General features: G+C 31.2%; 1 protein-coding gene across 1 annotated transcript; it reads right to left on the bottom strand.

Annotated features, from left to right (window-relative positions):
- Window positions 1-483: 483 nt before the first annotated feature.
- On the bottom strand, window positions 484-21,942 carry LOC145967768 (fatty acid synthase-like). The gene is made up of 20 exons (XM_083092704.1): window positions 21,810-21,942; window positions 21,480-21,672; window positions 19,505-19,755; window positions 19,110-19,341; window positions 18,349-18,767; window positions 17,873-18,160; window positions 17,127-17,334; window positions 15,643-15,803; window positions 15,066-15,383; window positions 14,457-14,965; window positions 13,986-14,290; window positions 8,550-8,951; window positions 7,431-8,449; window positions 7,063-7,292; window positions 6,089-6,782; window positions 4,668-5,496; window positions 3,139-3,620; window positions 2,743-2,997; window positions 2,144-2,395; window positions 484-2,072 (listed from the first exon to the last, which is right to left on the bottom strand). Exons 2-20 carry the CDS (start codon window positions 21,649-21,651, stop codon window positions 1,959-1,961), a joined length of 7,140 nt encoding a protein of 2,379 aa, XP_082948830.1. The 5' UTR covers window positions 21,652-21,672; window positions 21,810-21,942; the 3' UTR covers window positions 484-1,958.
- Between the last annotated feature and the right edge of the window lie 5,946 nt (window positions 21,943-27,888).

Below are 27,888 nucleotides of genomic sequence, written 5' to 3'. Positions count from 1 at the left end.
ACTTCATACTTTTATGTACAAAATAATGAGAGGAATCAATTGGTGTAAAGAAAACACATAGTTGTTTCGAAGAAAAAATATGTAATTGTTAATTGCAAATTACATTTTTTTTTTTAAAGTAAAAAAAAGCGCAAGTTTATGCAGCACAACAAATTATTTTAATATAATTATAATATATCCTACAAAAATAATGGTATCAAAAAATATCGCCAACTAAGGATAAAAACTTGTAGTTTTTAGAAATTATATCATTTATTTTAGTAGATCTTTTTTACTTGTATTAATTCAAGCATATTAGCGCAATATCTGCAATTTTAATATAAGCAAGAAATTGTGCCATAAGCAGGTAATTGCAATGTTAAGCTAATTAAGTAAATTCTTAAAAAATAAATTATTAGTTTAAATTGAAGGCTTTCTATGAGAGAGGTAAAGGGAGGAGAATATTTCTTTTTTCAGTTGAAAAATATGTTATTGGGATCAGAATAATATTCTATGATGAAATACTTTTTATTACATAAATTTTCATTCCTGTTGAAGAAAAATATTTATTATTAAAATAATTATTATTTTTCTAATTTTTTGATTTCTTAAAATATCATTCTACAGAATATCAAGTTACTTTAGAACAATGTCTGCCATAGAAGCAGCTAAACAAATTTTAAATGACGTTCGTCGAAATTATACAGAATTTAGTGTACTAGGATATCTGTTTTATCTTGAACATATTCCTAGATATTTTCGTCATTCTCTAGATCCTACATATATGAAATAACAGATCAGCAATGCTAACAAATATTTCTTTTCAAATATTTCTAGTGGTTACACAATGTACATAGAAATTTTATATATATACAGGATGTCCCAGACTTAACAAATCAGCCGTTAATGGTAGATTCCTGAGATTATTTGGAGACGAAAATTCTAATACCAAAATGTTGAGGAAGACTTCATAAAAATGTCCAAACTACTGACTACTGTCGCATGGAAAACACAATCGCGCTCACTGCAGAATCCTATTTTTTATTTTATATTCATCTCTCTATCGATATCGATATTGTCGCGCTGTACGCGGGCCCCTTAATGCGCCATGTCCCTGAGCATAGAAGAACGTAACACGTCGATTGGTAATATTTAATCTTTTGTAGCGCCGAAAGTACATCTTCCTCAACATTTTGATATTAAGATTTTCATTTCCAAATGATCTCAAAAATCTACCATTAACGGCTGATTCGTTAAGTCTGGGACACCCTGTATGTGTATATATATATATATATATATATATATATATATATATTCATAAAAAATACATATTATATATAATAAAGATAAATTAGAAAAATAATAAAAATTAAATCATATACCATAATATACCATAACAATTTTCCCATGACAATAAAATATACCATAACAAATAAAAATTAAATATACAAATTATAAACGTTTGTTATATAGAACGTATATATTTCGCAGCTTCGATCTTAACACTAAAAGAATAAAAAGATAAATCTGAACCAATAAAACAATGATATTGCTATCTCAATTCCATATGTTAAGAGATTCAACTAATTTTACTATTTAACTTGCACTTTATTACTTTTTCATTTAAGAAATATCTTTATCATCACCATCATCAACGCACATCTACACAACACAAAAAGAGAACACGTATAGTTTCTCTCTCGACAGAAGATTGCGTTAGCGACGCTCTAAGATATTAATGACATATGACATTATAGTGACATGTGTAATTTAACTGCATTTTGAGTAGTGACAGGTTAAATAAAAGGTAATAATAAAATGCAAATTAAATAATAAAATTAGCTAAATCTTAACATATGGAATGGAGACATTCAAATAACAATATTATTGTTTGTTATTGGTTCAGATTTATCTTTATTTCCTTTTATTATTGGAATAGAATCATTGTAGAGAAAACGCGTACAATTCTCTCTTCTTATTCATATTTTTATAATTTGCAATGCTTCGTTAATAAGTGATACTACCTCGTCATTGTTCATTATTGTGATATGAGTACCTTCCACGTAATGTATTTGTACTGCACTTTCAGTAATCTAAAAATATTTTTTATTTATAAAAATAATCTTAAAAATGACAAAAAATATTACGCTCTAATCAAATTTACCTTATGTAGACCATAATCTTCTTCAGTTACAGTGATAGGCGCAAGTGTGGGTTTTAATAAGGTTATAGATGATTTAAGACGTGGCAATGATGTTATATTATAATCTTGTATAGCGATTACATTATCGTAAATCGTTGAACATAAAAGTTTCTGATTTTCAACAGTTAATTCATTGATATCCTTGGAAAAGCGAGCAGAAGCTAATTCTAATTTCTCTTCCCACGTATTGCACTTATTTAATTCTAATGCAAGCTGTAAATAATAATATTGTATCAGTACAAAATGACAATCTGTATCTTAAACTAAGATAAAATAATATGCTTATATTATATTATGTTATTTCATATAATCTAAATTACGTTAAAGAAACTTTACAAAACCTTTGTAATTTAGATTATATAAAATAATATAATAAAATAATAATAATAATAAATTTAGCTGATTTTATAATTTTAAAGCATATATTCTAACAAATTATTTTTTTCATAATTCTTCCTCTCATTCTATTAATTATATACTATTTTATTAACTATATATATATATATATATTTTTTTTTTTTTATAATTAACTACATATATATTTTTAATAATTGTCTAACCATTTTATTGTTAGGATCAAAATACATATTTATGAAATTAAGTAAAATGTTATTTTGTAGCTCGTGTTTTGTAGTATTATACAAAAATTTCTCAAGCAAGAACTTCATTTGATCAGGAGCTCCATCTATAAGTATTAAACGTCCGGAGAAATTCTTAGCTTCTAATAATCTCGCTAATTCGATGGCAATTAAAGATCCAAATGAATAACCGATAATTAGAAATTCTTTTTGACTTTGTATTTTCTCCAATACGTGCTAGAAAAATAAGCAAACATGTAGGAAACTGTACGTAAAAATGGCGCGCATGTATGCATGCGCGTATGCGTATATATAATCAAATTAAGTGCACAACAATTTAAATAATGATTTCAAACAGATTATAGTATAATTTCGTACAGGCAGAAGATATGCTGCTGATTTCATTACTGAACGAGTAACACTCGGCATATTAAGTACACCATATTGCAAACATATCGCCGAAGATTTAATTTTCGATCCTATCAGTTTATATACACTTGCACACCCGTCGATTCCTGGTATAAGGAATATTTCACTTCCAGCAACTTTCCTCTCTGTAGCGAATTTTACATAAATGTCTGGACTCAAGTCTGAATCGTTAAGCTTTCGAGTCAACATTTTTAAACCGTCCAAATCATTTACATTAGCTTCGATGTCATCTTTTCCGTACATCTTTTCTTGTTCAGATGTATTTGTCAATTTTCTAAGTTTTGCAAAAGTGAGATTTCGAATATCTTGTGCCGTCAATAAAATATCGAATTCCCTCTCCAATGTCTGTTTAATCTCCACTGCCATCATTGAATCCATGCCTAGTTCAGCCAGTGACATGTTTGGCGCCGCCTTGTTTGGATTCTTCAATCCTATTTAAAAAATTAGAGAAAGAATTAAATATTTACACATGATTTTAATCAGATCTTATCTAATCTTGAAACTGCAATATAAGAATTATTAAAATTTATATTCTTTGCAATAAAAATTTAATTTGTATAAGCGAATCTTTTACAAAATATACAGGGTTAAAAGTGTGGAAACCCCTTAATATTTCGAAAAATACGCATTTTTAAAAAAAATGTTTCATACAAAAGTTAAAGGGTTTTATGTGGCGCATTACACAGCAACATTATTATGACCTCGAATAGCGTTGTCAAGGTTATGTGAAGATCACCTCCAACTTTTTAAATGGGACACCCTATATGCTTTTGCATATTCTTGTAGCTTATCTCGAGAGCTTTCCAAAACACTATAATTAAGTTAGTTTTCATTAAGTACTTTCCGAGTTATGAGGCTTGAAATCATTTCTTAATTTTACATAAACCGTAAAATATCTAGTAAAATATTCATTTTTCGATTATCTTACCTTAATACTTTTATGTACAAAATAATGAGAGGAATCAATTGATGTAAAGAAAAAACATAGTTGTTTCGAAGAAAAAATATGTAATTTGCAATTAACAATTCCATATTTTTTCTTAAAAACAACTATGTTTTTTCTTTACACCAATTGATTCCTCTCATTATTTTGTACATAAAAGTATTAAGGTAAGATAGTCGAAAAATGAATATTTTACTAGATATTTTATGGTTTATGTAAAATTAAGAAATTATTTCAAGCCTCATAACTCGGAAAGTATTTAATGAAAACTAACTTAATTATAGTGTTTTGGAGAGCTCTCGAGATAAGCTACAAGAATATGCAAAAGCATATAGGGTGTCCCGTTTAAAAAGTTGGAAGTGACCTTCACATAACCTTGACAACGCTATTCGAGGTCATAATAATGTTGCTGTGTAATTTGCCATATAAAACCCTACAACTTTTGTATGAAACATTTTTTTTTTAAATGAGTATTTTTCGAAATATTAAGGAGTTTCCACACTTTTGGTAAACCCTGTATACTTAATGAATTTACCCATAATGTTTACAACCGCTTCAAATGGATTCATTGCTTCGCTAAAATCTTTTTTCTTCTCAGCAACAACCATGCTGCTTACGATTGACCGATCTTGTAGCAAGAACGCTTCTAATGTGTCCAAGCAGGAGGATATTTCTTGTTGCAATGTACCACCAATAACAAGTTCTTTGTCGTCTTCTTGCATATCTGCGACAAGTCCAACGTCACCAATCGCGCCCCACTGTATAGCCAAACCATGTAAACCTTCTTTCATTCTTCTTTCACAAATTCTTTCCATTACGGAATTTGCCATTCCGTAATTTGTTTGGCCTGCGTTACCTCTTCCGCATGAAACGGAAGAAAAAACGACAAAATGTCGGAGCTGGGGACAAATTGTTCTGGATAATTCGTCCATCCTTTTCGTCGTCCATGCCTTTGATATAAAGGAATCTTCGAATGTTTGTGGGGACTGATTCTTGAATATTTCATCTTTTAACACAACTGCGAGATTGAATATAGCATCCACGGGACCTTGTTCTTCGGCAAATTGTAATATAGATTTACAGTCTTCGTATTTCGAAGTATCAGTAGCTGCAACGATTTGAACATTCACACCGTAGGATTGCCATAACGTTATTCTTGATCGTTGATAACCGTTTTTTATCCCAGTTCGCGAAGTCAACACTAGGTTCCTTGCGCCACGTAATATTAACCAATCAATTAATTCTAGACCGAAACCACCCAGACCACCTATAACGATGTAGCATTTATGTTCCAGACAGTAGTACCGGGGATGTGCAAGTATAGGTACATCCAGTTCATCTTCTTTTTGAATTTTTATCATTATCTGCAAATAACATATTATATTTTAAAGTGTCAGGAAAAAAATAAGATGAACATAAAAAATGAGAAGCTATTATAAAAAATGAAGATTACAGATAGAAAACTATAAGAATGAATAAATTATCAAATAAAATGTAGTTGTGTGTACAATAACAAAATAGAAACAAATTTAAAAGAATCGATAAAAAATCTTTAAAAGAAGGAGAATTTTTCCAAATGTAATGTAAAGAGGAAAGGAGCACAATGGATAACTTTTACATATTACAACATAGTTAAGAAGATACAATACATAAAAAAAAAGCTGTTTAATATTTTTATTTTAAAATCTCTTGATAAAAATACTTAAAGTGGAAAAGTTTGCGTCGCAACTTACGTTCAATATTAAGTTTTAATTAAGAAAAACAGAGAAATATTCTCAGCATAGAAATGTTTGCGTTTCAAAATATAAACAGGAAACAAGAGTGATTTTGATTTATATTAAATAATTCTAATATTAAAGATAATGGAAACAAAAGCTGTATGCACTTTTTGAGAATTTAATATTTCAATTCTAATAATACTTTCTCTATTGTACATATACTAAAAAATGATCATACCTTTCCAATATGCTTTCCAGCAGCCATATATCTAAAAGCAGTTTCTATTTCATCCTTTTCGAAGACTTTTCTGCATAACGGTTTGATGGCGCCATTCTTTAAGCCTTCCGTTAATTTGTTCCGTATTATTGCCTTACTCTCTGGTTTTGCAGAAAAAAACCTATCCAAGAAAATGCCATGAAAACTAATGCCTTTTGAAAATGCAAATATTTCTAAAGGATTATTGGAGTCTATATCAAACTTTCCAATCTCGAGAAAACGACCACCCTTTGCTAAGCAACGGACGGACGCTTGCAGTTTTTCTTCAGCTAAAGAATTTAATACGATATCCACTCCGCGACCTCTCGTTCCCTGAATAATCATTTGTTCGAAGCTCGTATCGCGAGAATTTCCGATGTGATCCTCGGGAATAGAGGGAAACGTTTCTCTTATAAAGTGTCGTTTCTCGATACTTCCAACCGTCGTAAACACTTCGCAACCCTCGTAAAGAGCGAGATAAATGGCAGCTTGACCAACACCTCCCGTACCAGAGTGAATCAATACTTTGTCGTCTTTTTTCATTTTACCGCTCAAATACAAAGCGTAATAGCACGTGCTATAAACACAAGGAATCGTCGCGGCGTCTTCCATCGTCCATTTGTCGGGTATGATCCAAGTAAGATATTTGTCAAATATGCGAATATTTGTCAATCCTCTGAAAATAATATAAATTAGAAAATCATATAAAAATATTTTATTAAAATTAAATCGAAGAAATTTTTTTTGTAAATAATATTTTAACAATAAAAAGAAGAATGTAAAATATAGCAATTTTTTCATTTCTTACTTCATCAAAAACGTTTCTAATTTAAATATAAGAAATTTATATTTTATATCGTTTAGTTTTAAAGAACATATTCACATTTTTCTAATAATATATTCACACACATATTAAAATTATATCAAGTTTTTATCACTACCCAATATGCACTTACCCCGTTGAAAACAATCCCATTATTCTTTGTCCAGTTTTATTAAAACCAGCAAATTCCATTCCAATTAAAGATTTACTTCGATCGGTAGATTCGATGGTGAGTCTACCGCTAGCTATCATGACATCTTTAAAATTGATAGATGCATAGACTACTCTTACTAGATTTTCCTCATTACTGTTGAAAGATATTCTACTTTGTATCCAACAAAAAGTACTCAGATCACCTCGCACCTAAAATAAATAAATATAACAAGTTATTTTAAGCCTAAAGTTACAGTAAGAAAAACTATTACTTAATTTATGAAGGAAAGTATCACAAATTATCACTATTTCAATTTTCTTAAATACCGAATCTTCTTGAAATCGTACCATTTGAGTAACATAAGCGCTCTCTACGAGTTTTGGTTCTAATAATGGTAATGGAAAATGTCTGTAGGATCCCCAAATGCCGGAACGTATAACATTGATGGGTAAATCCAGCTGTAGCTGCGTTATGTATAACGATTCTTGCAATGAAAAAGCAGGCGCATCTCCATCTTGAATAAATACACTTCTAATCATTTCACCACCCGGTTCTTTTCGCAAACAATTGACAAGGCCGAGTAGACCGCATTCAAAATCCCCTTCTGCGACGATTATAATCCTCGTATTTGTGTTGTCATTTTCTACGTTCATGAATGATTTGATCTTATTTACCCACGAGAATTCGTAATTGTTTACATGCACAATCTGCTGATTCATTTTAAAATCTTGTATTTTTCTTAGTAATACAATTGTTTTATCGTTGGTGCGTTTTTCCAAAATTACTTTTAATCCATATTTGTCCAGACATGAGTAATCGTAAATAGCATCTAACTCTTCCAATGTCAGAAGAAATCCCTTTGGCATTATGACAGACAACAATTGTTCGTATAAATCGTTTCTATTTTTTGTTAAAATTCCAAAACCTATAATCATCAAACAATTTTCATTTTTTGTCAGTTTTTCAAATTCCATCGTAGAAATATTGTCGGGCAAAGATATATCTTTGAATCGTTCGTTGATCGTTACTATTTTGATTTTGTAACAAATTTGCGGTAAGTCGTCTAAAATTTTATAAACATGTAAAGAACTTAAATTCTCCGGCATCACTTGATCGCTATTTTCGATAATTTCGATGACTTTTACGTTTTTCATGTTGTGACACTCAAGTGCAACGTGCACCGACATTCTTATTGCATCTTGCAATGATATCACATTTAGATCTCGATGAGCAACAAACTTGTATTCTTCAAAAATGGGGTTGGTTACATTTTGTCGACGAGATATAGCTGTAGCTATGAGACCGTGTATTTGTATTCCTCCAGATATCAAAACATTTAAGTGCTTATAATTTTGTACAAGGACTTCTGTGGATATGAAGACAATAGCATATCAAGTATATATTTTTCGAAAAATAATATTCGATTAAATATGTATATAATTACATTTATAATACTGTAAACTTACGTTTTTTTTCATTTGAAAGTTTTTCAATATATTTTATGTGAGATTTTGGATCAATTACCGCTTTACGAATTCTTGTTGGTACAAAAAGAGTTCTTGAATTCTGCCCTAAAATCATTATCTGTAACATATTGTCTATAAATGTTACCCAATTGTCAGTCCAGGCAATATGACCATTCTTTCCTGTAACTGACGCGCTTCTTAATCCACGAAATTCGCCGGTATATTGATAACCACGAAGTTTTAATTCTTTGTAAATATCTTTTATATTCATCTCCTCTTTGTCATTGTCATTTCGATCAATAAATGTGCTACATATTTTCTCGTCTTCAATATTACCTGGAATTCGTACTGTTCCAGTGACGACAGCACTGTCCCCTTCGATTATTTCAAATTTGCAACTATCTATAAGAATACAATTATCAATTTCCGTTTGTAAATTAAATAGGGAGAGCTTTAGTTGCCAACATTCCCGATTGCCTACATCCCGATTGCCTACATGTATTATTGCACACACGAAAAAAATAAAGAAACGAAAGTACGATTGCACACATGACATTATTGTTTACATGCACATTACACACATGATATTATTGCACGCATAAAATAAGAAAATCATATTAACACTTTCCACACATGACTTTATTGCACACATGAAATTATTGCACACATGACATTATTGCGCACATGATATTATTGTACGCATGCACGTTGCATACATGATATTATTATACACATGCACATTGCACACATGATATTATTTCATGTAAAAAATAAAAATATAATTAGATGCTTTGGGCAAGATTTTCGTATGCGACCCATCTCCGAATTTGATCAATTTTTACAGACATATAGTACGCGTACTACATAAATAAAGTCGAATGCCACAAATGCGAATAAGCAGAAACGTTTTGTTCTTAAGGTATTCAAATTTTATTTTTACATCATGTTATTTATATTATGTTGAATTTTTCGATTGTGTAAGCACAAGATTCTCGATTCTTTGGAGAATTGAGTGGATCACTCAGAATATAGTGCGGCCCGAAATGACGTCTATAATTCTTCTGTTCCACATGGGTTTTCAACTTCCACGCGAAGCGAAATTCGTTTCTATTTCAAAGTATAGTCCTAGGTCCAAAATATTTTTGAATTCTAATATTTCTTTCTAAATTGAAATTTTAAATATTATTCATTTAAGAAGAGATAATTAAAATTAAAATATAAAAAATAAACGTTTCTACACATTCGCTCTTATAGCATTCGACTTTATTTAGTACTATATGCTTGTAAAAGTTCATCGAATTCGAACGTGAGTCGCATACATTCAAAAGATTTTAAGATGGGATTCTGTGAGCAATCCAGTATCAGTCTGCTTTTAATCGTGGATGTGTATGTGCGCAATAATATCATGTGTGCAATCGTACTTTCGTTTCTTTATTTTTTTTGTGTGTGCAATAATACATGTAGGCAATCGGGATGTAGGCAATCGGGATGTAGGCAATCGGGAATGTAGGCAACTGAAACCCTCCCTATTTAATTTACAAACGGAAATTCTATTTCATGTTTTATAACGAGATTCTATGTTATGTTTCATAACGAGAGGATGTTTTTAACGAAGAATAAATTCCAGCCGGACTTCAACCGTGGAAATGAAATAGTGTAGAAAGGAAATACCAATCATTGTATACAATTTGCAAGTTAAATGAATAAATATAAATTTTAATTTTAATGAAAGTGTTCGTATAGCATTATTAATGGTCAAATAAGCGGTCAAATAGATCTGATATGCATTTACGTCAGAAACTTAGATATTTTAAGTAACCAATAGTATTAATAAATTACAGAAAATTAACTTAGCTGTGGTATATCTAAATTGCAACCTTTCAAGCATAGATTTTAGCAATACATTAATTAAAATAGCAAAAATAAAAATAATAATGAGATGTATAAAAATCAAACAAATCAACAAATTTACAATACATTTTCTATTGTTTGACAGTAGAAACTATGATTTCTTGATTATATTATGTTTACTAACTTTCTCAGCAGAATACAAGCTTAATGCAGTACCAATATACTGCAATTTTTGCTCAAATCTGCTGCTACTTTATTGATAAACTGTTAATAATTTAAAAGAAAAAAATTACTTTAATTAGAAGTGATTTTAATAGATAAGACTCAAAAAATTAATAATTAAAAGGCAATCAAACCACAAGCGTTGATAGGTTACGCAAATATCCAAACAGATAATAATTTAAAAGTGTATTAAATTTCAAAAATAATGATATTTAAGCGAAAGAAGGAGTACATGGTCGCTAGATATAAAAATTCAATACAATATTAAACGCAAACGTTTCGATCCTCTCAGCAATCCTCTCCTTCCAGAGAAAGATAGGGATGTATGTGGGAGGAGGTCGGACGTGTCTTTACGCCCATTTGATCAATGAGCGACAGAATTCATCCGTGGCAACGGCATTGACGCATATCCTGTGGAGAGACCATTCACACATTTTTCAGCCTAACGAATAATCGCTAGAAAACAATATTCGCAGACTAGAAAAATATGTGAGGCGCAAGTGGCTGGATCGGGAATCGAACCCGAGTCTTTCGCTTTCCGGGCAACTGCTCTAGACCACTGAGCTATCCAGACCTCACACCTAATGCTGCTTTTTAACACAGTGATATGCGGCTCCAGAGCGATGTTGGTATCTCGCTCGATGGATGCAATGCCGATTACCATGGAGGATCCCTGAAAGGTCGCTCGCTGAGCAAATAAGTACCGGTGGAGGTATTCGCGTGCATGCTGGCTTCCGACTGGCCTTCTGTATGAAACGGCACCGACAAGCCGTAGAGTGACCACATCCCCCAAGATCCCTCTAGTATATACTAAAATCTCCACTGTACCAAATAGCAGTGGCGGATGGACCCTAAGATAGGGCCGGAGCAAGCCTCCAGAGAAAGATAGGGATATATGTGGGAGGAGGTCGGACGTGTCTTTACGCCCATTTGAGATCCTTTCAGCCTGGATCCTTTTCAATGCTACTTAAAGAAACGTAATAATAAAAAAAAATTCAAAAGACATAAATTCGCAACGCAATGTCAAACAAAGAATCGTCGAAAAATTGCTAGCGTACAAAGATAAAAATAGAGATTACAGTCGAATCAAAATTTACATAATAAAAATTAGGAATTACAGTCGCATCAAAATTTACATAATAAATGACCGTTTCACAAATATACAAATAAGTCAAGCTATGGTAATGCTTGAGGGGCCGCATGTTACTCACCTGAGCTCCTAAACACAGATCGGAGCTGTGTAGAAAAAAGATGGAGAAATTTGTTGTCGGCTATAGGAAAAAGCCAGGCGTTGGAAGCCTTAGATGGGTAGCCTTATTATCAAAATTAAAAATGCTTCTTATTTTGCAAGTAATAATATGTCCAAAAGAAAGAAAAGCCGAGATCTGAAAAATAAAACAGGGCACAGCATTCCCGCAACTAAAAACCAAGCAAAAAGAACACAGCACAAAAAATGTCATAAATGCAATTGAAGTAAAAATTAAATAAGCGCAGAATACGTACGAGCAACAAACTGTGTAGGAAAAGCGTGCCAAATGCAAGCAGAAACATATCGCCATAATTCGACAATGATAAGAGAACGATGTGTCGCCGGCGGAATGGCGCCACACACTGAGCCGCGCGAAAAGAAGCTTAGGCATACCAATGAAAGGGGGGGGGGGAGAGACCGAAATACAGGAACGGAACGAGCACAAAACGTGGCTCCATAATTATTCTGAAGGAAAAGACTTTATGATGGGAAGATAAGATTTGTCTAAATTAATGGTGTCACTCTGAACATTCAAACTATTTTTTTGCCGTGTAATGTGGATCATTCCCGAAATGATTCTTCTTAAATACGAAGAATCTTCATCCAAAATTTTCACTTCATCCCATTTAAATTCATGCCCCTCTAACCTGTGTTGAGAGACCACTGATTGTGAGAGGGATTCAAAGGGCCTATTAATGTTCGATTTATGCTCTTTAACTCTAGTAACGAGCTGTCTACTAGTCTGCCCAACATAAGAAGCTGTGCAATTTTCACAACAGATTTTATAAGCCACATTAGAATAATTTACTGTTGGCAAAGGATCCTTGTAAGTTTTAATAAAACGATTTAATTTATTCAAAACGACAAATGCTAAAGATTTGTTCAAATTAGCGGCAATATTTTTGAATTGTTTAAAAACACCATTAATATATGGAATAACAAAAAAGGAACGAGAGAACGGAGGAGAAGAAGCCGGAGGAGAGGAACTGACGATATTGCTATATATGAGAGATTTAATCCTATGCGAAATAGTAGTAAAGATAAATTCTGCAAGTGTGTGTATTCTACGCTTATTTAATTTTTACTTCAATTGCATTTATGACATTTTTTGTGCTGTGTTTTTCTTGCTTGGTTTTTGGTTGCGGGAATGCGTGTTGCTCTGCCCTATTTTATTTTTCAGATCTCGGCTTTTCCTTCTTTTGAACATATTATTACTTGCAAAACAAAAAGCAGTTTTAATTTTGATAATAAGGCTACCTATCTGAGCTTCCAACGCCTGGCTTTTTCCTATAGCCGACAACAAACTTTTTTCTCCATCTTTTTTCTACACAGCTCCGATCTGTGTTTAGGAGCACAGGTGAGTAACATGCGGCCTCTCAAACATTACCATAGCTTTACTTATTTTTATATTTGTGAAACGGTCATTTATTATGTAAATTTTGATGCAACTGTAATTCCTAATTTTCATTATGTAAATTTTGATTCGACTGTAATCTCTATTTTTATCTTTGTACGCTAGCAATTTTTCGACGATTCTTTGTTTGACATTGGCTGCGTTCAGCAGAAAAAGCTGCTTTGCAACTGTTGTAAAATTCGTGAGCTTGATTGGTGTATGCTCTTAATTTTGACTGAATCTAAGAGCATACACCAATCAGATTCACGAATTTTACAACAGTTGCAAAGCAGCTTTTCCTGCTGAACGCAGCCATTGCGTTGCGAATTTAGGTCTTTTGAATTTTTTTTGATTATTACGTTTCTTTAAGTAGCATTGAAAAGGATCCAGAGAGGATCGAAACGTTTGCGTTCAATATTGTATTGAATTTTTATATCTAGCGACCATGTACTCCTTCTTTCGCTTAAATTATTATTTTTGAAATTTAATACACTTTTAAATTATTATCTGTTTGGATATTTGCGTAGCCTGTCAACGCTTGTGGTTTGATTGCCTTTTAATTATTAATTTTTTGAGTGTTAATAATTTATTTATTAGATACAAATATTTTCGTAATTTATTTTTTTCAATTTAATCTTTTCGCTTATTCATATTTTGTTTTAAAAAACATTTATCTTTTTATATATCTAGATTACGAAATTATTTTAATTGTACAAGTTACCTTTTTGGATCATAAGAATTAAATCGACTGAATTTTGCTTTGACAGAACTGTAGAACGTAGGAAATTAACATCTTCAAATACAATTGGTACATCGAGAACATTTTGCTTTTTTAACCAGCCGATCATTTGCCACATCAGGAAAAGATATCCTGCAGCCGGTAATAAATATTTTCTATTAACAACATGCCCGGTCATATATGTAAATTCTTCATCGAGTAAATTAATGGTAACACTTGCTTCCCTAATGTGAAGTTTTCTTTGTCCGAAATAATGGTATGCATACCAATCTTCGGAATGATCCCATCTGTAAAACGTGTTATTAATTTAAAAATATATAAAACATTAGCCTTATTAGCGTTTAACGTCGTTAAAAATAATGCAAATTAATTTTCCGTTTTTTTAAATTCTGCTATTTTTTTTGTAATAAACATAACGTTGAAGAATCTTATGTTATATTAAGCAAAATTTACCTTATAAGATGAGAAATCATCGGTGTATTACGACTCACAGGAAACTTAACTTCTGGATATAAATTTGCGATTTGCAGCTGTAATCCTTCATTATAAAGTTTTCCAATTCCATGTAAGAATATCTCAACGTTTGGTTTGTGAAAAAATTTGTATAACGCGACATTTGTCACAGTTGCATTTAACGAATCATTAAGAATGTATTGTAGAATGTCGTGCGGCGCAATCTCAATCGTCACTGCGTCGTTTGGAATAAAACGCATAGCTTCTGAAAATACTACTGGGGCTAACAGACTATTTGTATAATATTTTGCTAGAGACGAGATATTTGGAGATGTGCTGAACCATTCATAGGATTTGTTCAACATGTTCAACCACTTTGAACTCGGAGAGGCTTTCTGTGGCAATATCTGATGCAGGTATTCCAAAAGTTTAACTCTCGCCGGCTCGATGTAACGACTATGAAAAGGTACATGTCCAGAGGAAATTTCTTTTACAGAAATGTTGTCATTCTAAAGAGAAGTAAATTTCTTTTAATAAACTCATGTTTACTTAATTCAACGTAATTATAAGCATAGATATGTTATTTGAACTTTTTAAGTGTTTCCAAACCTGTAGCTTAGCGAGGAATGCTCTCACAGAGCTTGTTGGTCCACTGACAATATAATTGTGTGGACTATTACAACAAGCTACATCAATATTCAATGGACACATATTCTTCATAGTTTTATAATCTAAATTAATTTCAGCCATCAAGCCGTCTATTATTTTTGACTTAAGAAATGCTAAACCGACATAATAAGCCAACATGATGGTTTCTTCGACCGTTAAGCATCCATCGGCATATCCACAAACCAATTCGCCAATGGAATGACCCATTATTACATCAGGAGTGATACCAATACTTATTAAGAGATCAACTATTCCGATCTGTAATATACGTAAATTTTTTTATATATCTTAACACTTTCTATTTTTCTTTTAAATAAAATAATATTTTAAAATATTACTATAAATTTAACTTTCTGTATACAATTATGTAACATATATAAAAGGCTCTTTTTAATTTCAATTCTTTTACAAGAATTTTGAGTTTTTTATGAAATACTGATCATTTTAAAGATACGGCGCTTCATTAGATAATACAAAAAAATTCCGCAATATATAGACGATATATTTTTGTTCGTACCTGTAATCCAATAAGGCCTACAAATAAGTTGACTACGTTATCGAGAATATATTTGTTTTTATTTATTAGAATATCTGTGAGAAATATATCATAAGGTTTCAAAACAGTATCGCATTTTTGGATTGCTTTAGCGAATACTGGAAATTCCATTAAAGCTCGACCTATATATATGTATCAATATTTAAAAGGGTATAATTATATTACACAACGTAGTCGATAAATTATTTTAATTTAATAATTAGAGATTTGGCTCAAGTAATCAAAAAATTAAAAAGAAAATGGCATAAGAGCCAACGCGCGGTAGTTGGAGCGCAGAGAAGCAACAACACTTCTTTCTTTTTTCAATATTAGTTTATTAAAAAACACATTATAACAACAAAAAGCGAACGTTTCGGGTCATCTTTTGATCCTTCTTCAGCGCGATGTTAACAATATATATTACAGATAGTGACGCGTTACATTAAACGAATTTGTTTTCGACGCGTAGGTGACGCTAAATTGCATCCCGCGGAGGTCTAGTAAGCACTCTGCTTCCAACAGTTAATTAAATATACTATAGTTATGCTATGCGACGTCACAGCAATATTATTTTATTATTTTTACTCGATTTGTTAGATCTGCTCGAAAACAAATTCGTTTAATGTAACGCGTCACTATCTGTAATATATATTGTTAACATCGCGCTGAAGAAGGATCAAAAGATGACCCGAAACGTTCGCTTTTTGTTGTTATAATGTGTTTTTTAATAAACTAATATTGAAAAAAGTAAGAAGTGTTGTTGCTTCTCTGCGCTCCAACTACCGCGCGTTGGCTCTTATGCCATTTTCTTTTTAATTTTTTTAAATTATTTTAAATAAAGTAATATTTTTATATAATTAATCTAAACATACATAAATGAAATCTCTAAAAATCGTTTATCTTTGTTGTGCACATGCTTTCTATATATTGTAGTATCATTATTATATTTTAGTTTAGTTCGTATCAAAAAATAGATTTTTTATATCTAAATGTAACTTAAGCAATTATTTAATAAAAACTTACAAACTAGAAATATTATAATTGTTAATTCTTTATTGTATATAAGAATGTATATGTATGTATAATTTGAAAATCGTTAAACGTTAATTGCAAATAAACTTAATAATAATTATTATATTGTTACGCGCCCAAGTCATTACGGCCCTGTCATTGTCCGGATCCCGTAGTCAAGAAGATTAAAAACAACGATGGTCAGCTGAATCGAAAGATAGCTGTCAAGCTATCCGGATGTGTTTTATATATGAGCCATTATTAAGCCGTTGTGTTATTAATCTGTTGTTCGTGTGTATTCTGTGTTTCGCATTAAAGTTCTTGTGTTCTCTAAAAGTGTCTTGTTATTACTTGCGGTCCGCGAGTGCCGTTGGTCCGCTAATCCGCGCTTCGATATATCTCGAAGCCCTTGCCCTGGGCGTAACAATATTGTAATATATTTGATTTATACTTGCCCATGTTAAAACACTGAGATCCAATTCCAGAAAATATGAAGCAAATCGGTCTTTTTGTATATAAGTTGCATCTTTTTTTAATTATTGCATTATCAGTTATTTTGGATCCAGCAATTATGTATCCTCTGTAGGGATGATCTTTTATATTGCCGCTATGAATATGATGCAGGAGAGATATATATTCTACATCTATTGATCGACTCTGTATCTATAAAGATATATTAGTTATTATAATTTTTAAAATAATTATCATAACATTTTAATAGATTATTCTTCTTTAAAGTTAATTATAATTAAAAACTTAGTTAAACAAATGTTTTATATATTTGATTTTGAAAAATTTGAGTGCCTTTAAAATATTCTATAATTTATTTCGTTGCCATGTTGAACATGTTATGTAATCACTTTATCCAACTAGATATATTAAAAGATGCGTTTCGAGAACAATCGATTTTAATATGTCTTATTAGACCTGTTCATATAATATTCTACCCTTTTTTTTCGTGTTTATTGACTAAAACCAATTTGAATCTATCTCTATAACTTTTATATTTAGATCTCATTATTAAAATTAGTATTTTAATACGTGATTAATATACTTTAATTAAATATAATTTACTTATTATATTAACAATGATTTTTTTAAATTCTTTATATAAACAATTTTTTAAATCATTTTTACCTTTTATTTCGTATTAATATATTTTTTATTTTTTGCGTTATATTTAATAGTAATATATACTTACGTCATCTAACATGATTTTAACTGCTTCTTCGGTACGTCCAGATATAACTACAAGCTTAGGTAAATTATTATTTGTTTCATTGACTTTAATTTTCGAATTTGATTTCAATAATAAATGGCAATTAGCACCACCAAATCCGAAAGAATTAATACCGATGTAGCCACCCTTCCATTCTGTCGGTTCAGTGACTACTTTTACTCTTCCTTCAATGATAGCAGTCATATTCTTTCGTGGATGTTTTAAATGTATAGTAGGAGGGATTATACCAGTTTCCATCGCAATTAAAACCTTTACAAGATAAATATATTTTTTATAATGCATATAGATAAAAATATCTTAGTTCTTTAATCATAATAAATAATAATTATAATAAATAATCAAAAATGACAGATAAATAAAAATATATAAGTTTATATATACATTAGATTACATAGATGTATTAACTCTATTTTGTAAATCTTTGTGATAAACCTTACCTTTGCAATTTGACAATGACCGCTAGCGGGTTCAGAATGTCCAAGATTCGATTTTACTGAACCTATTAATAGAGGAAAATCTCTTTTAATGCATATAGCTTCGTCGATTGCTTGAAGCTCCACGGGATCGCCTACTAGAGTGCCAGTTGCATGAGCTTCTAGATAAGATAGCTCAAGAGGCGAAACGTTACATTCTTTGTAAAATTCTTCCAATAATATTTTTTGTTTATTTAATGATGGAAAAGTAATTCCTTCTTCTTTGAAACCATCGCAGTTGGTTTTTCCATAAATAAAAGTCGCATAGATTCTTCTTGCATCCTTTGCTTTTTGCAGGTATACTACTACAGCCGCATCACTACGCATGTAACCGCTACTTTCTTCATCGTAAGGTTTACAGTAGCCATCGGCAGATAAAATTCCTAAAATATCAGTCATTTATTACGATTGAATATAAAAAATGTTATTTACTTTTTTATTCCCGGTTTCCTAATTAATATATCAAATATTTGAAAATTTTGATAAATATGTAAAATAAGCGAATCAGTTATATTGTTATATTTTGGCGAAAACTTTGATGAATATGTAAAATATTTGAAAACTTTGATAAATATATTAAATAAGCAAATCAATTATATTGGTATATTTTGAAAAGAGAAACTATTAGATCAAATATTATGTTAATTAATGCATCAATAATAAGTTATACCATTTATACAATCTCGAATACAACATCTTTGAACATAATATTATTTTTCACATACCCAAACAATAAAACTGGTAAGTCACAAAAGGATGAATGCACAAATTGACACTAGCCACAATAGCCGCGTCGCAAATTCCAAATCGGATCAAATTGTAAGCTTCCACCATAGCGAAATGGCTCGAGCTACATGCAGTATCGATGTTATACGATGGTCCAGTAACGTTGAGCCAGTTAGAAATTATATTTGCCAACATACTTTTACTGCAACCAAGCATGGGGAATCCAGCAACCTAATTACACGATACAGTTTTTATATTAAAAATATTTTTTTACAATATTCTTGTACATATTAGTACGTTCATGCAGTTTTAAGAATGCATATTTTTCTTATCGATTTTGAATAGTTAAATTATTGACATATATGAGTCTGGAATAGTAAAATTATTAACATACATGAATCTTTTCGTATATTACTTCGAGATATGTATCAGACATTGACATTGCTGTGATAACTCCCGTCCTTGTTCCTTGCAGTTCTGCAGGATTGATACCTGCGTCAATAATTGCTGCATAGGTGTTTTCGAGCAATATTCTAGTTCCAGGATCACACAAATGAGCTTCTTCGATCGACATATTAAAAAATTTCGCATCAAATTTTTCTATATTATCGATTTTTCCTATTCGAGGAGGCATTTCATAGGTACCTGTCAAAATTTAAAACGATTTATATGAAAATATCATATATTTAAATCATAAATAAGAACTGTATTCTTAAAGATGGGCAAGATATTTTTAAGGATAGACGACATTTTTTGATTATTTTTCATTTTAACATCAAACGCAAGAAACTTTCGAACATGTTATACATAATAAAATTGATTTATATAAGTATAAATTGCATATAGAATATTAATTATCAATTTTAATGTTATATTTATAAGTAAACCGTAAAGATATTGTAAATTCGTAAGTATCATTAATACATGTTTTAGGAGATATAAATATTATCTTTTTAAATAAAAAAGTAATGATATTCTTACCCAGGAAAAAAGTTTATATATACATACAGGGTGAGCCATTTTAATTAACGCACGCAATTATTTCGGAAACAAAGCATTTTAGAGAAAAATGTTTCAGACAAAAGTTTTATGGTTTCGAGGGGGCCATAAGATGGTATCATTGGTTTGACCTTGAAGAGTTATTTGAAGGTCACATGAAAGTCACCTTCAATTTCTTAAATGGAACCTACTATTTGTCATTACATATTCTTGTAGCTTATCTCGAGAGCTTTCCAAAACACTATAATTAAGTACCTTTTCGTTAGTTTCGTTAAGTACTTTTTGAGTTATGAGGCTTGAAATAATTTCTTAATTTTACATAAACCGTAAAATATCTTGTAAAATATTCATTTTTCGATTATCTTACCTTAATACTTTTACGTACAAAATAATGAGAGGAATCAACTGGTGTAAAGAAAACACATAGTTGTTTTGAAGAAAAAATATATAATTTGCAATTAACAATTCCATATTTTTTCTTAAAAACAACTATGTGTTTTCTTTACACCAATTGATTCCTCTCATTATTTTGTACATAAAAGTATTAAGATAAGATAATCGAAAAATGAATATTTTACAAGATATTTTACGGTTTATGTAAAATTAAGAAATTATTTCAAGCCTCATAACTCAAAAAGTACTTAACGAAAAGGTACTTAATTATAGTGTTTTGGAAAGCTCTCGAGATAAGCTACAAGAATATGCAATGACAAATAGTAGGTTCCATTTAAGAAATTGATGGTGACCTTCATGTGACCTTCAAATAACTCTTCAAGGTCAAACCAATAATACCATCTTATGGCCCCCTCGAAACCATAAAACTTTTGTCTGAAACATTTTTCTCTAAAATGCTTTGTTTCCGAAATAATTGCGTGCGTTAATTAAAATGGCTCACCCTGTATAATTATATATAAAATTATATATAAAATATACCTACATACATATACATGTTTTCTTATTCTTGTACTCTGCTGCGTATATACAGAAAAAATAATAAAAAAAATAATTGATGAATAATTAAAAGAATAATTTTTTTATTCTTTCTTTTAGAAAAAATGAGATTTGAAGAAATAAAAAAGGGCCCATATGTAGTCAATTTTTTTCTTTTTATATAATTACATATAGATCATTTATCCTCAATACTTTTTCTCAATTTTATTTATTTTTTATGTAAAAATTTTAATTATTTTCTAAATTATTCTCTATTTTTGTATATAGAAATAGAGATTTACAAGAAACATAGATCGATATATATTTTATATATACTTTAACTTATTTTATTTATTTATTTAATTTATTTAATTTATTATATATTAATGTGTAGACTTTTTTCCCAAGATAGAGAAAAAAAATTTGAGAAAAAATATTACAGTTGGTCCAGCGTTGATGATCCTCCGAACCAAGATCCATTTTATTGAAAAGATTGTCCTGAAATTCTTTCATATTATCAGAATTAGGAAATCGTCCAGCAATACCAGAGATAACTATTTCTTCCTCAGCATCAACGCTGACATATGGATTGAACCGTTTATTATTATTCATTTTCTACAAATTCTAATAAATCTGAAAAAAGATATTTTATTTCAGAATTATATATGTATAATTAGAAAGACAGAAAATGAAATAATCTTTGAAATAATTTACTCAAAAATTGAAAAAGAATATATACAGAAAAGAGCAAGAGAAGAATTTGTACTCACCACATTCAAAGATTTAAAAAAATTTTTTTATGAAAGCAGCGCGTGGCGATTCTAATAAAAACACAACTTTATAAAACTGACTATCACAATGGCTACTTCATATCATAGAGCGAAACGTGTTTTACTATTAAATCAGATATGAATGTATAACCCGTGTGATAACAAATCAATATATAAGCTTCATAATAATAACAATTTAACTGGAAAATGTGGGGATTGTATAATCAGTGTAATTTTAGAACTAAAATGAAATCTACATATGCATTATGTCACTAAGTTCAACGGATGCGCAAAGTAGAAATACGCGGTTAAAAATACGCTAATGTTTTAAACGCAGTTTAAAAAACATACTAATGCGATTATTGCGATGTACTAATTTGCGGTTTTTAGAAAATATATTAAAATGCGAGAATTTTTTATTCAAATTCATATGTACAGTTGTAAAATGTACAGTATCAAAAAATATATAAACATATCTACAAATAATAATAGAATTTTAAAAATTAATTTTAAAAAGTAAAACACCCTTTTGAAATTCGCAGCAGTCAAAATTAATTTTCTACATTAAAATATTGAATTATTATTTAAATAATATTTTTGATAAAAAATTTATTACACATTTAGTTTTTCTAGTAGCTGTATAGCTTCAAAAGGATATTTTTTAAATTTTATTCTTTTTATTATTTTTAAGAAAAAAATTTGAAAAATTAAATTTATTCATTCTTTTTTATTATTTTCGAATAAAAATATAAATACTTGAAAGCATTTAATGCAAAAGATAGATCTATTTGTACACATACATATCTGATAATAATCATATCACCTTTCCATTCAGATAGAGTGGATCAAATCAAATAAGGAAGCTCTCTACCGTGTTCCGTGCCATCTTCATACAAAAATAATTAATGAGAAATTAATTTTCAAAAATCCACGCGGAAGAAATATTCCAAGAGATATTACGCAATTGCTAAACGCAATACATAATTAAATTTTTATTATTAATTGAGTATTGATTGTTTGATTATTAATCCCAATGTTTAATCGTACGGAAACTATTCTTGTTCAATCCAAAACTACTCTACCTGCAGATGAGACGTGATTAGGTTATTACCAGGCACCACATATATACATTATACGTATTGATCTTAACAGCATTTGTCCTTTTCAGTTTTCAAAGTAGAATTATGCAATATAAATTATACATTTCATATTTAAATCAATATATTATACGTAAATTCAAAGTCCATAGGAACATTGTCGGAGAATTGTGAATATTTAATTAGATCAAAGTAAATACAACAGTACAATTGTAATATTATTTTATACTTTTGTTACATTGTAATATTATTTTATACTTATTACATTCTACGTGTGTTCTATTATTTGGATTAATGAAAGGCGCACTTTTTGTTCACACTGGCGTGAAAAATGAATAATATAAAATATTACAAAGAAAATGGCAAAAGAACCAACGCGCGGTAGTTGGAGCGCAGAGAAGCAACAACACTTCTTTCTTTTTTCAATATTAGTTTATTAAAAAACTCATATTACACAACAATCCGAAACGTTCGCTTTTTGTTGTTGTAATATGAGTTTTTTAATTAACTAATATTGAAAAAAGAAAGAAATGTTATTGCTTCTCTATGCTCCAACTACCGCGCGTTGGTTCTTATTCCATTTTCTTTTTAATTTTTCAAATAAGGAAATTCTCTGCTGTTTTATGCGATTTTCATACAAAAATAATTAATGAGAAATTAATTAACAAAAATCCACGCGAGAATAGATACGCGACGAGAAGAGATAATCCAAAAGATGTTACGCATTTCCTAAACGCAATATGTTAATGCCCAGCTAATATACGCTCCGAGGTCTGTTTTTTTCAATATGTATTTTATGAGATCTGTTTCTTTTCACTGTATTGTATCTACAGCGCATGCCCTTTTGGGGGTCAGAGTGGCCCAGTCATCCCTTTTGGGGGGTCTAAGTGACCCCGTCGTACGATCGAAAAGAAAAAGCAGTCAGTCGCGTGTTAGCCAAGTCTTTGAATAAAGCTAATTATTGAAGTGCGACTCAATTGACTGTTTTTACCTACATTTTCCTTAGAAAAAAAACGCAAAAATAAGTGGTCCAAAACGTAAAACTTTTGCCACTTGGGTAAATCTTTTTCACGTGTATAAACTACGATTCTTTCGGGGCACGTCGAACGAAGATTTAACAACCATAAAATTGGTCCTTTGAGCCGGATAATTTACAAATTCTCATCGCATGAAACATCATCGAAGATTACACGAAGACATTGTTTAACATTTGTGGTCCTTTATGTTTTTTCCTTATGCGAAGTTCAATGTGTGAATGAAAGACACGGATCATCTATTTACGACACAAGAGAACAAAGGGACAACGGAACAGCAATACAACGATACTAAGACGATTTAAGCGTAATCATAGATAAGTAATCTAAAAATACTTATTGCATAAGTCTTATAAATCTGTAACAATACTCGTTAAATATTTCTTGCCTTATTCATTTGTTAATCATAATGAATGACGAAATTCGAATGCTTGTACAAAAGCGTGCTATAAATACAATAAAATCGCAGCTAACTCGTTTTAGAGGGTATTTAGAAAAATGTAGTGAGCATCCAGACGAACAACAATTAATCGAATTTTTGAAAAAATTAGGTCTACACGTGGGATAGTTTCGACCAAGTACAATCCAACCTTGAGTTATTGAATGTGAACGAAGGCGAGCATGAAGTGGAATCAAATGACGATAACGAAAGAGCGTAATTCGAGGAGGCTTTCTTTGAATTAACCGCCCGCGCCCAGCGTCTGCTGGCATTTCTTAGGATCCCCGCTGCTAACGGTAATCTTGAGACTGTCCAAAACCAGCCTGTCGTACAAAGCGTAAAAACGAATATAAAGCTTCCTACAATTAATTTACCTACTGTCGACGGAAAATACGAGGTGTGGTTGAGTTTCTATGATAATTTTAAATCTATCGTTCATGAAAACGTAAATCTTACACCTGTGCAGAAACTGCAATATTTGAGATCGTCATTAACAGACGAAGCTGCACAGCTGATTCAAGCATTGGAAACGACATCGCAAAATTATGAAGTAGTTTGCGCTTTATTAGTAGAGCGTTACGACAATAGGTGAATAATAGTTCAAAGTCACATTCGCGCACTTTTTGATCTGCCGGTAATCTCTAAAGAATCTCCATTACAGTTACGATTTCTCGTTGACGCCGCGTTAAAACACACGAGAGCATTACACGCGCTCGGTCAACCCACGGACCACTGGGATGCCTTATTGCTGCATTTAATAACGTCTAAACTAGATCGATTTACTCATAAAGAATGGGAACGCTCCCTTGATGGTACGGATATTTCATCCATTGATGAATTTTGGAAGTTTCTAAAAAATCGCTGTCATGTATTAGAGAGTGTAATTCGAGATGATTCAAATCAATCCAATCAATTTAAAAATCAATCCAAGATAAATAACTCACGATCTAATACGAATAAAAATAAACAGCAAACTTTTGTGAGCACTCATGCTAAACTCGAATGCGCCGTTTGCAAACAGAATCATAATATATTTCATTGCGAAAGTTTTCTCAAACTTGATCGAAATGCCAAATCTGTCATGGTGAGGTCCCTGGGCCTCTGCTACAATTGTTTAAGAGCCAATCATAGTAAGCGATTGCAAATCAAGCACATGTAAAAAATGTAAGCATAAACATCATACTTTATTGCATTTTGAAAATGAATCAGCAAGTCAACAAGCAAGTAATTCCAGTGTCGTGAATGCTAATCCAATCGCGAGTCTTTAAGCTATTGTTATGCCTCAAGTTCTTTTATCCACAGCAGTAATATTTGTTTTAAATAATCGTAGAAAACAGCACTCTGCGTAAATGCAGAGTGTTATTAAATAATGGATCTCAGTCTAATTTTATTATTGAACGATTGTGTAATCTTTTAAATCTCGAAAAGAAGGAAGTCAACGTTCCAGTTTCGGGTTTCAATCAAAATTTAACTTATGTTAAATATTCTATTGTAACGACTATCAAATCAAAAAATGGCTCCTTTGCAGCCGATTTACCTTTTTTGGTAGTTCCTAGAATCATAGAGACGCTTCCATCACAAACAATTAATTGTCAAGATTTAAACATTCCACGGAACATTACTTTGGCAGATCCTGAGTTTGGCAAGCCCTCCGAGGTTGATCTCATTGGAGCTCAACTCTTTTATCAATTGCTATGCGTTGGTCAGATAAGCTTAATTCGACTTTAATATTGCAAAAAACAAGGCTTGGTTGGATAGTCTTAGGAGCAGTATGTAGTCAAGATACTCCCGCTTGAATCGCGTGTAACGTATCGGTAGATTCGCTTAACGCTCAATTAGCAAAATTCTGGGAGATTAAGGAAATAGCGAGCGTTAAGCATCATTCTAATAGCGAAAAGGCGTGCGAATTGCGCTTTACTCAAACGGTTTCTAGGGATACAAACGGGCGTTACATAGTTAGATTGCCATTTAATAAAAAAAGGCATAATCTTGGAGAGTCATATCAAATAGCATTGAAAAGATTGTATTCACTAGAACGGCGATTAATGCGAGATCCTCAAGTGTACCAAGAGTATTCAAGCTTTCTTAAGGAATATGAAGACCTGGGTCATATGACTGAAATTTCTAATCATAACGCTGTTGAAGTTGGATATTTTATTCCTCATCATCCGATATTCAAGCGCGATAGTCATACAACTAAAATACGAATTGTTTTTGATGCTTCTTCGAAGACTATCACCGGTATATCATTAAATAATGTGCTCCTTGATGTAGACCAACGATTCAAGAGGATTTATTTTCAATAATTACAAAATTTCGGACTCATCAGTATGTGTTGAGTGCCGACATTGAAAAAATATATAGACAAATTCGTGCTCATCCCGACGATGTGAAATATCAAAAAATATTATGGCGTAAGACTCCAAATCAATCAATCAAAATATTCCAATTAAATACGCTTACTTATGGCACTGTTCCAGCATCATTTCTCGCTATCAGAACGTTGCAGCAACTATGGCTATGGATGAGCAGAAACAATTTCCACTAGCCAGCAAGGTTATACAAGAAGACTTTTACGTTGATGATCTGCTTACTGGCGCATCGACCATACGAAAAGCGGAAATATTACGAGACGAACTTATCGCATTGTTGGCAGTTGGTGGATTTCATTTGATGGTGTTCAAACGAATCAAGTCTTCTGGAACCATTATTGGAAAAATCCAATGATCCACACATCTGTTTAAACGAATCTGAAGTGCAAAAAACTCTAGGCATCCATTGGCAACCTCATGGCGATAAACTAATACACATTATGAAGCCGTTTGATTAACATCAGCGAATAACCAAAAGAACCATGTTATCCCAAATCGCTTCACTTTTTAATCTTCTTGGACTTTTAGGTCCAACAATAGTAAAAGCAAAAATCATGCTGCAGAAACTGTGGGAGATTAAGTTAAATTGGGATGAGTCAGTGCCGATAGATATTGCTACTTCTTGGAATAAGTACAAGAAACAAATCGAGCTTTTAAGCAACTGTACGTTTCCACGTCAGATTATCGGGAATAGTGCTGTAAAAATCCAATTGCATAGCTTTTGTGACGCTAGCGAAGACGCATACGGAGCTTTAATATATCTGCGATCTACGACTATCACTGGTGTTCATACAATTAGTCTGGTTTACTCGAAAACTCGCGTAGCTCCGCTCAAGAAATTGTCGTTGCCTCGTCTTAAATTATGCGCAGCAGTTCTTCTTGGAAGACTCTATAAAACTACTAGGAAATCTCTTCGAATTAATAAAATAAATGATTAAGATAGGCATGGAGAGCTGAAGATCATTATTAGTAACGAGTTGTACAGATTAAAAAGACAGTAGAAAACATTAATAGTTAAAGCTTCAATTTAATAAAACAATGATGTTTAGACAATTTAAAAGCGGACGTTTCGACTTGTATTTAAGTCATCTTCAGCGCATATTATTCTCGGAAAGTATACAAATGTTGTACGCAATG

This window comes from Camponotus vicinus, unplaced genomic scaffold (genome assembly GCF_025532165.1).
Source record: "Camponotus vicinus isolate PSW18456_S1 unplaced genomic scaffold, iyCamVici1.0 SCAF_3, whole genome shotgun sequence".
Taxonomy (NCBI): Eukaryota; Metazoa; Arthropoda; class Insecta; order Hymenoptera; family Formicidae; genus Camponotus; species Camponotus vicinus.
This window is presented reverse-complemented; position numbering and strand designations above follow the sequence as displayed.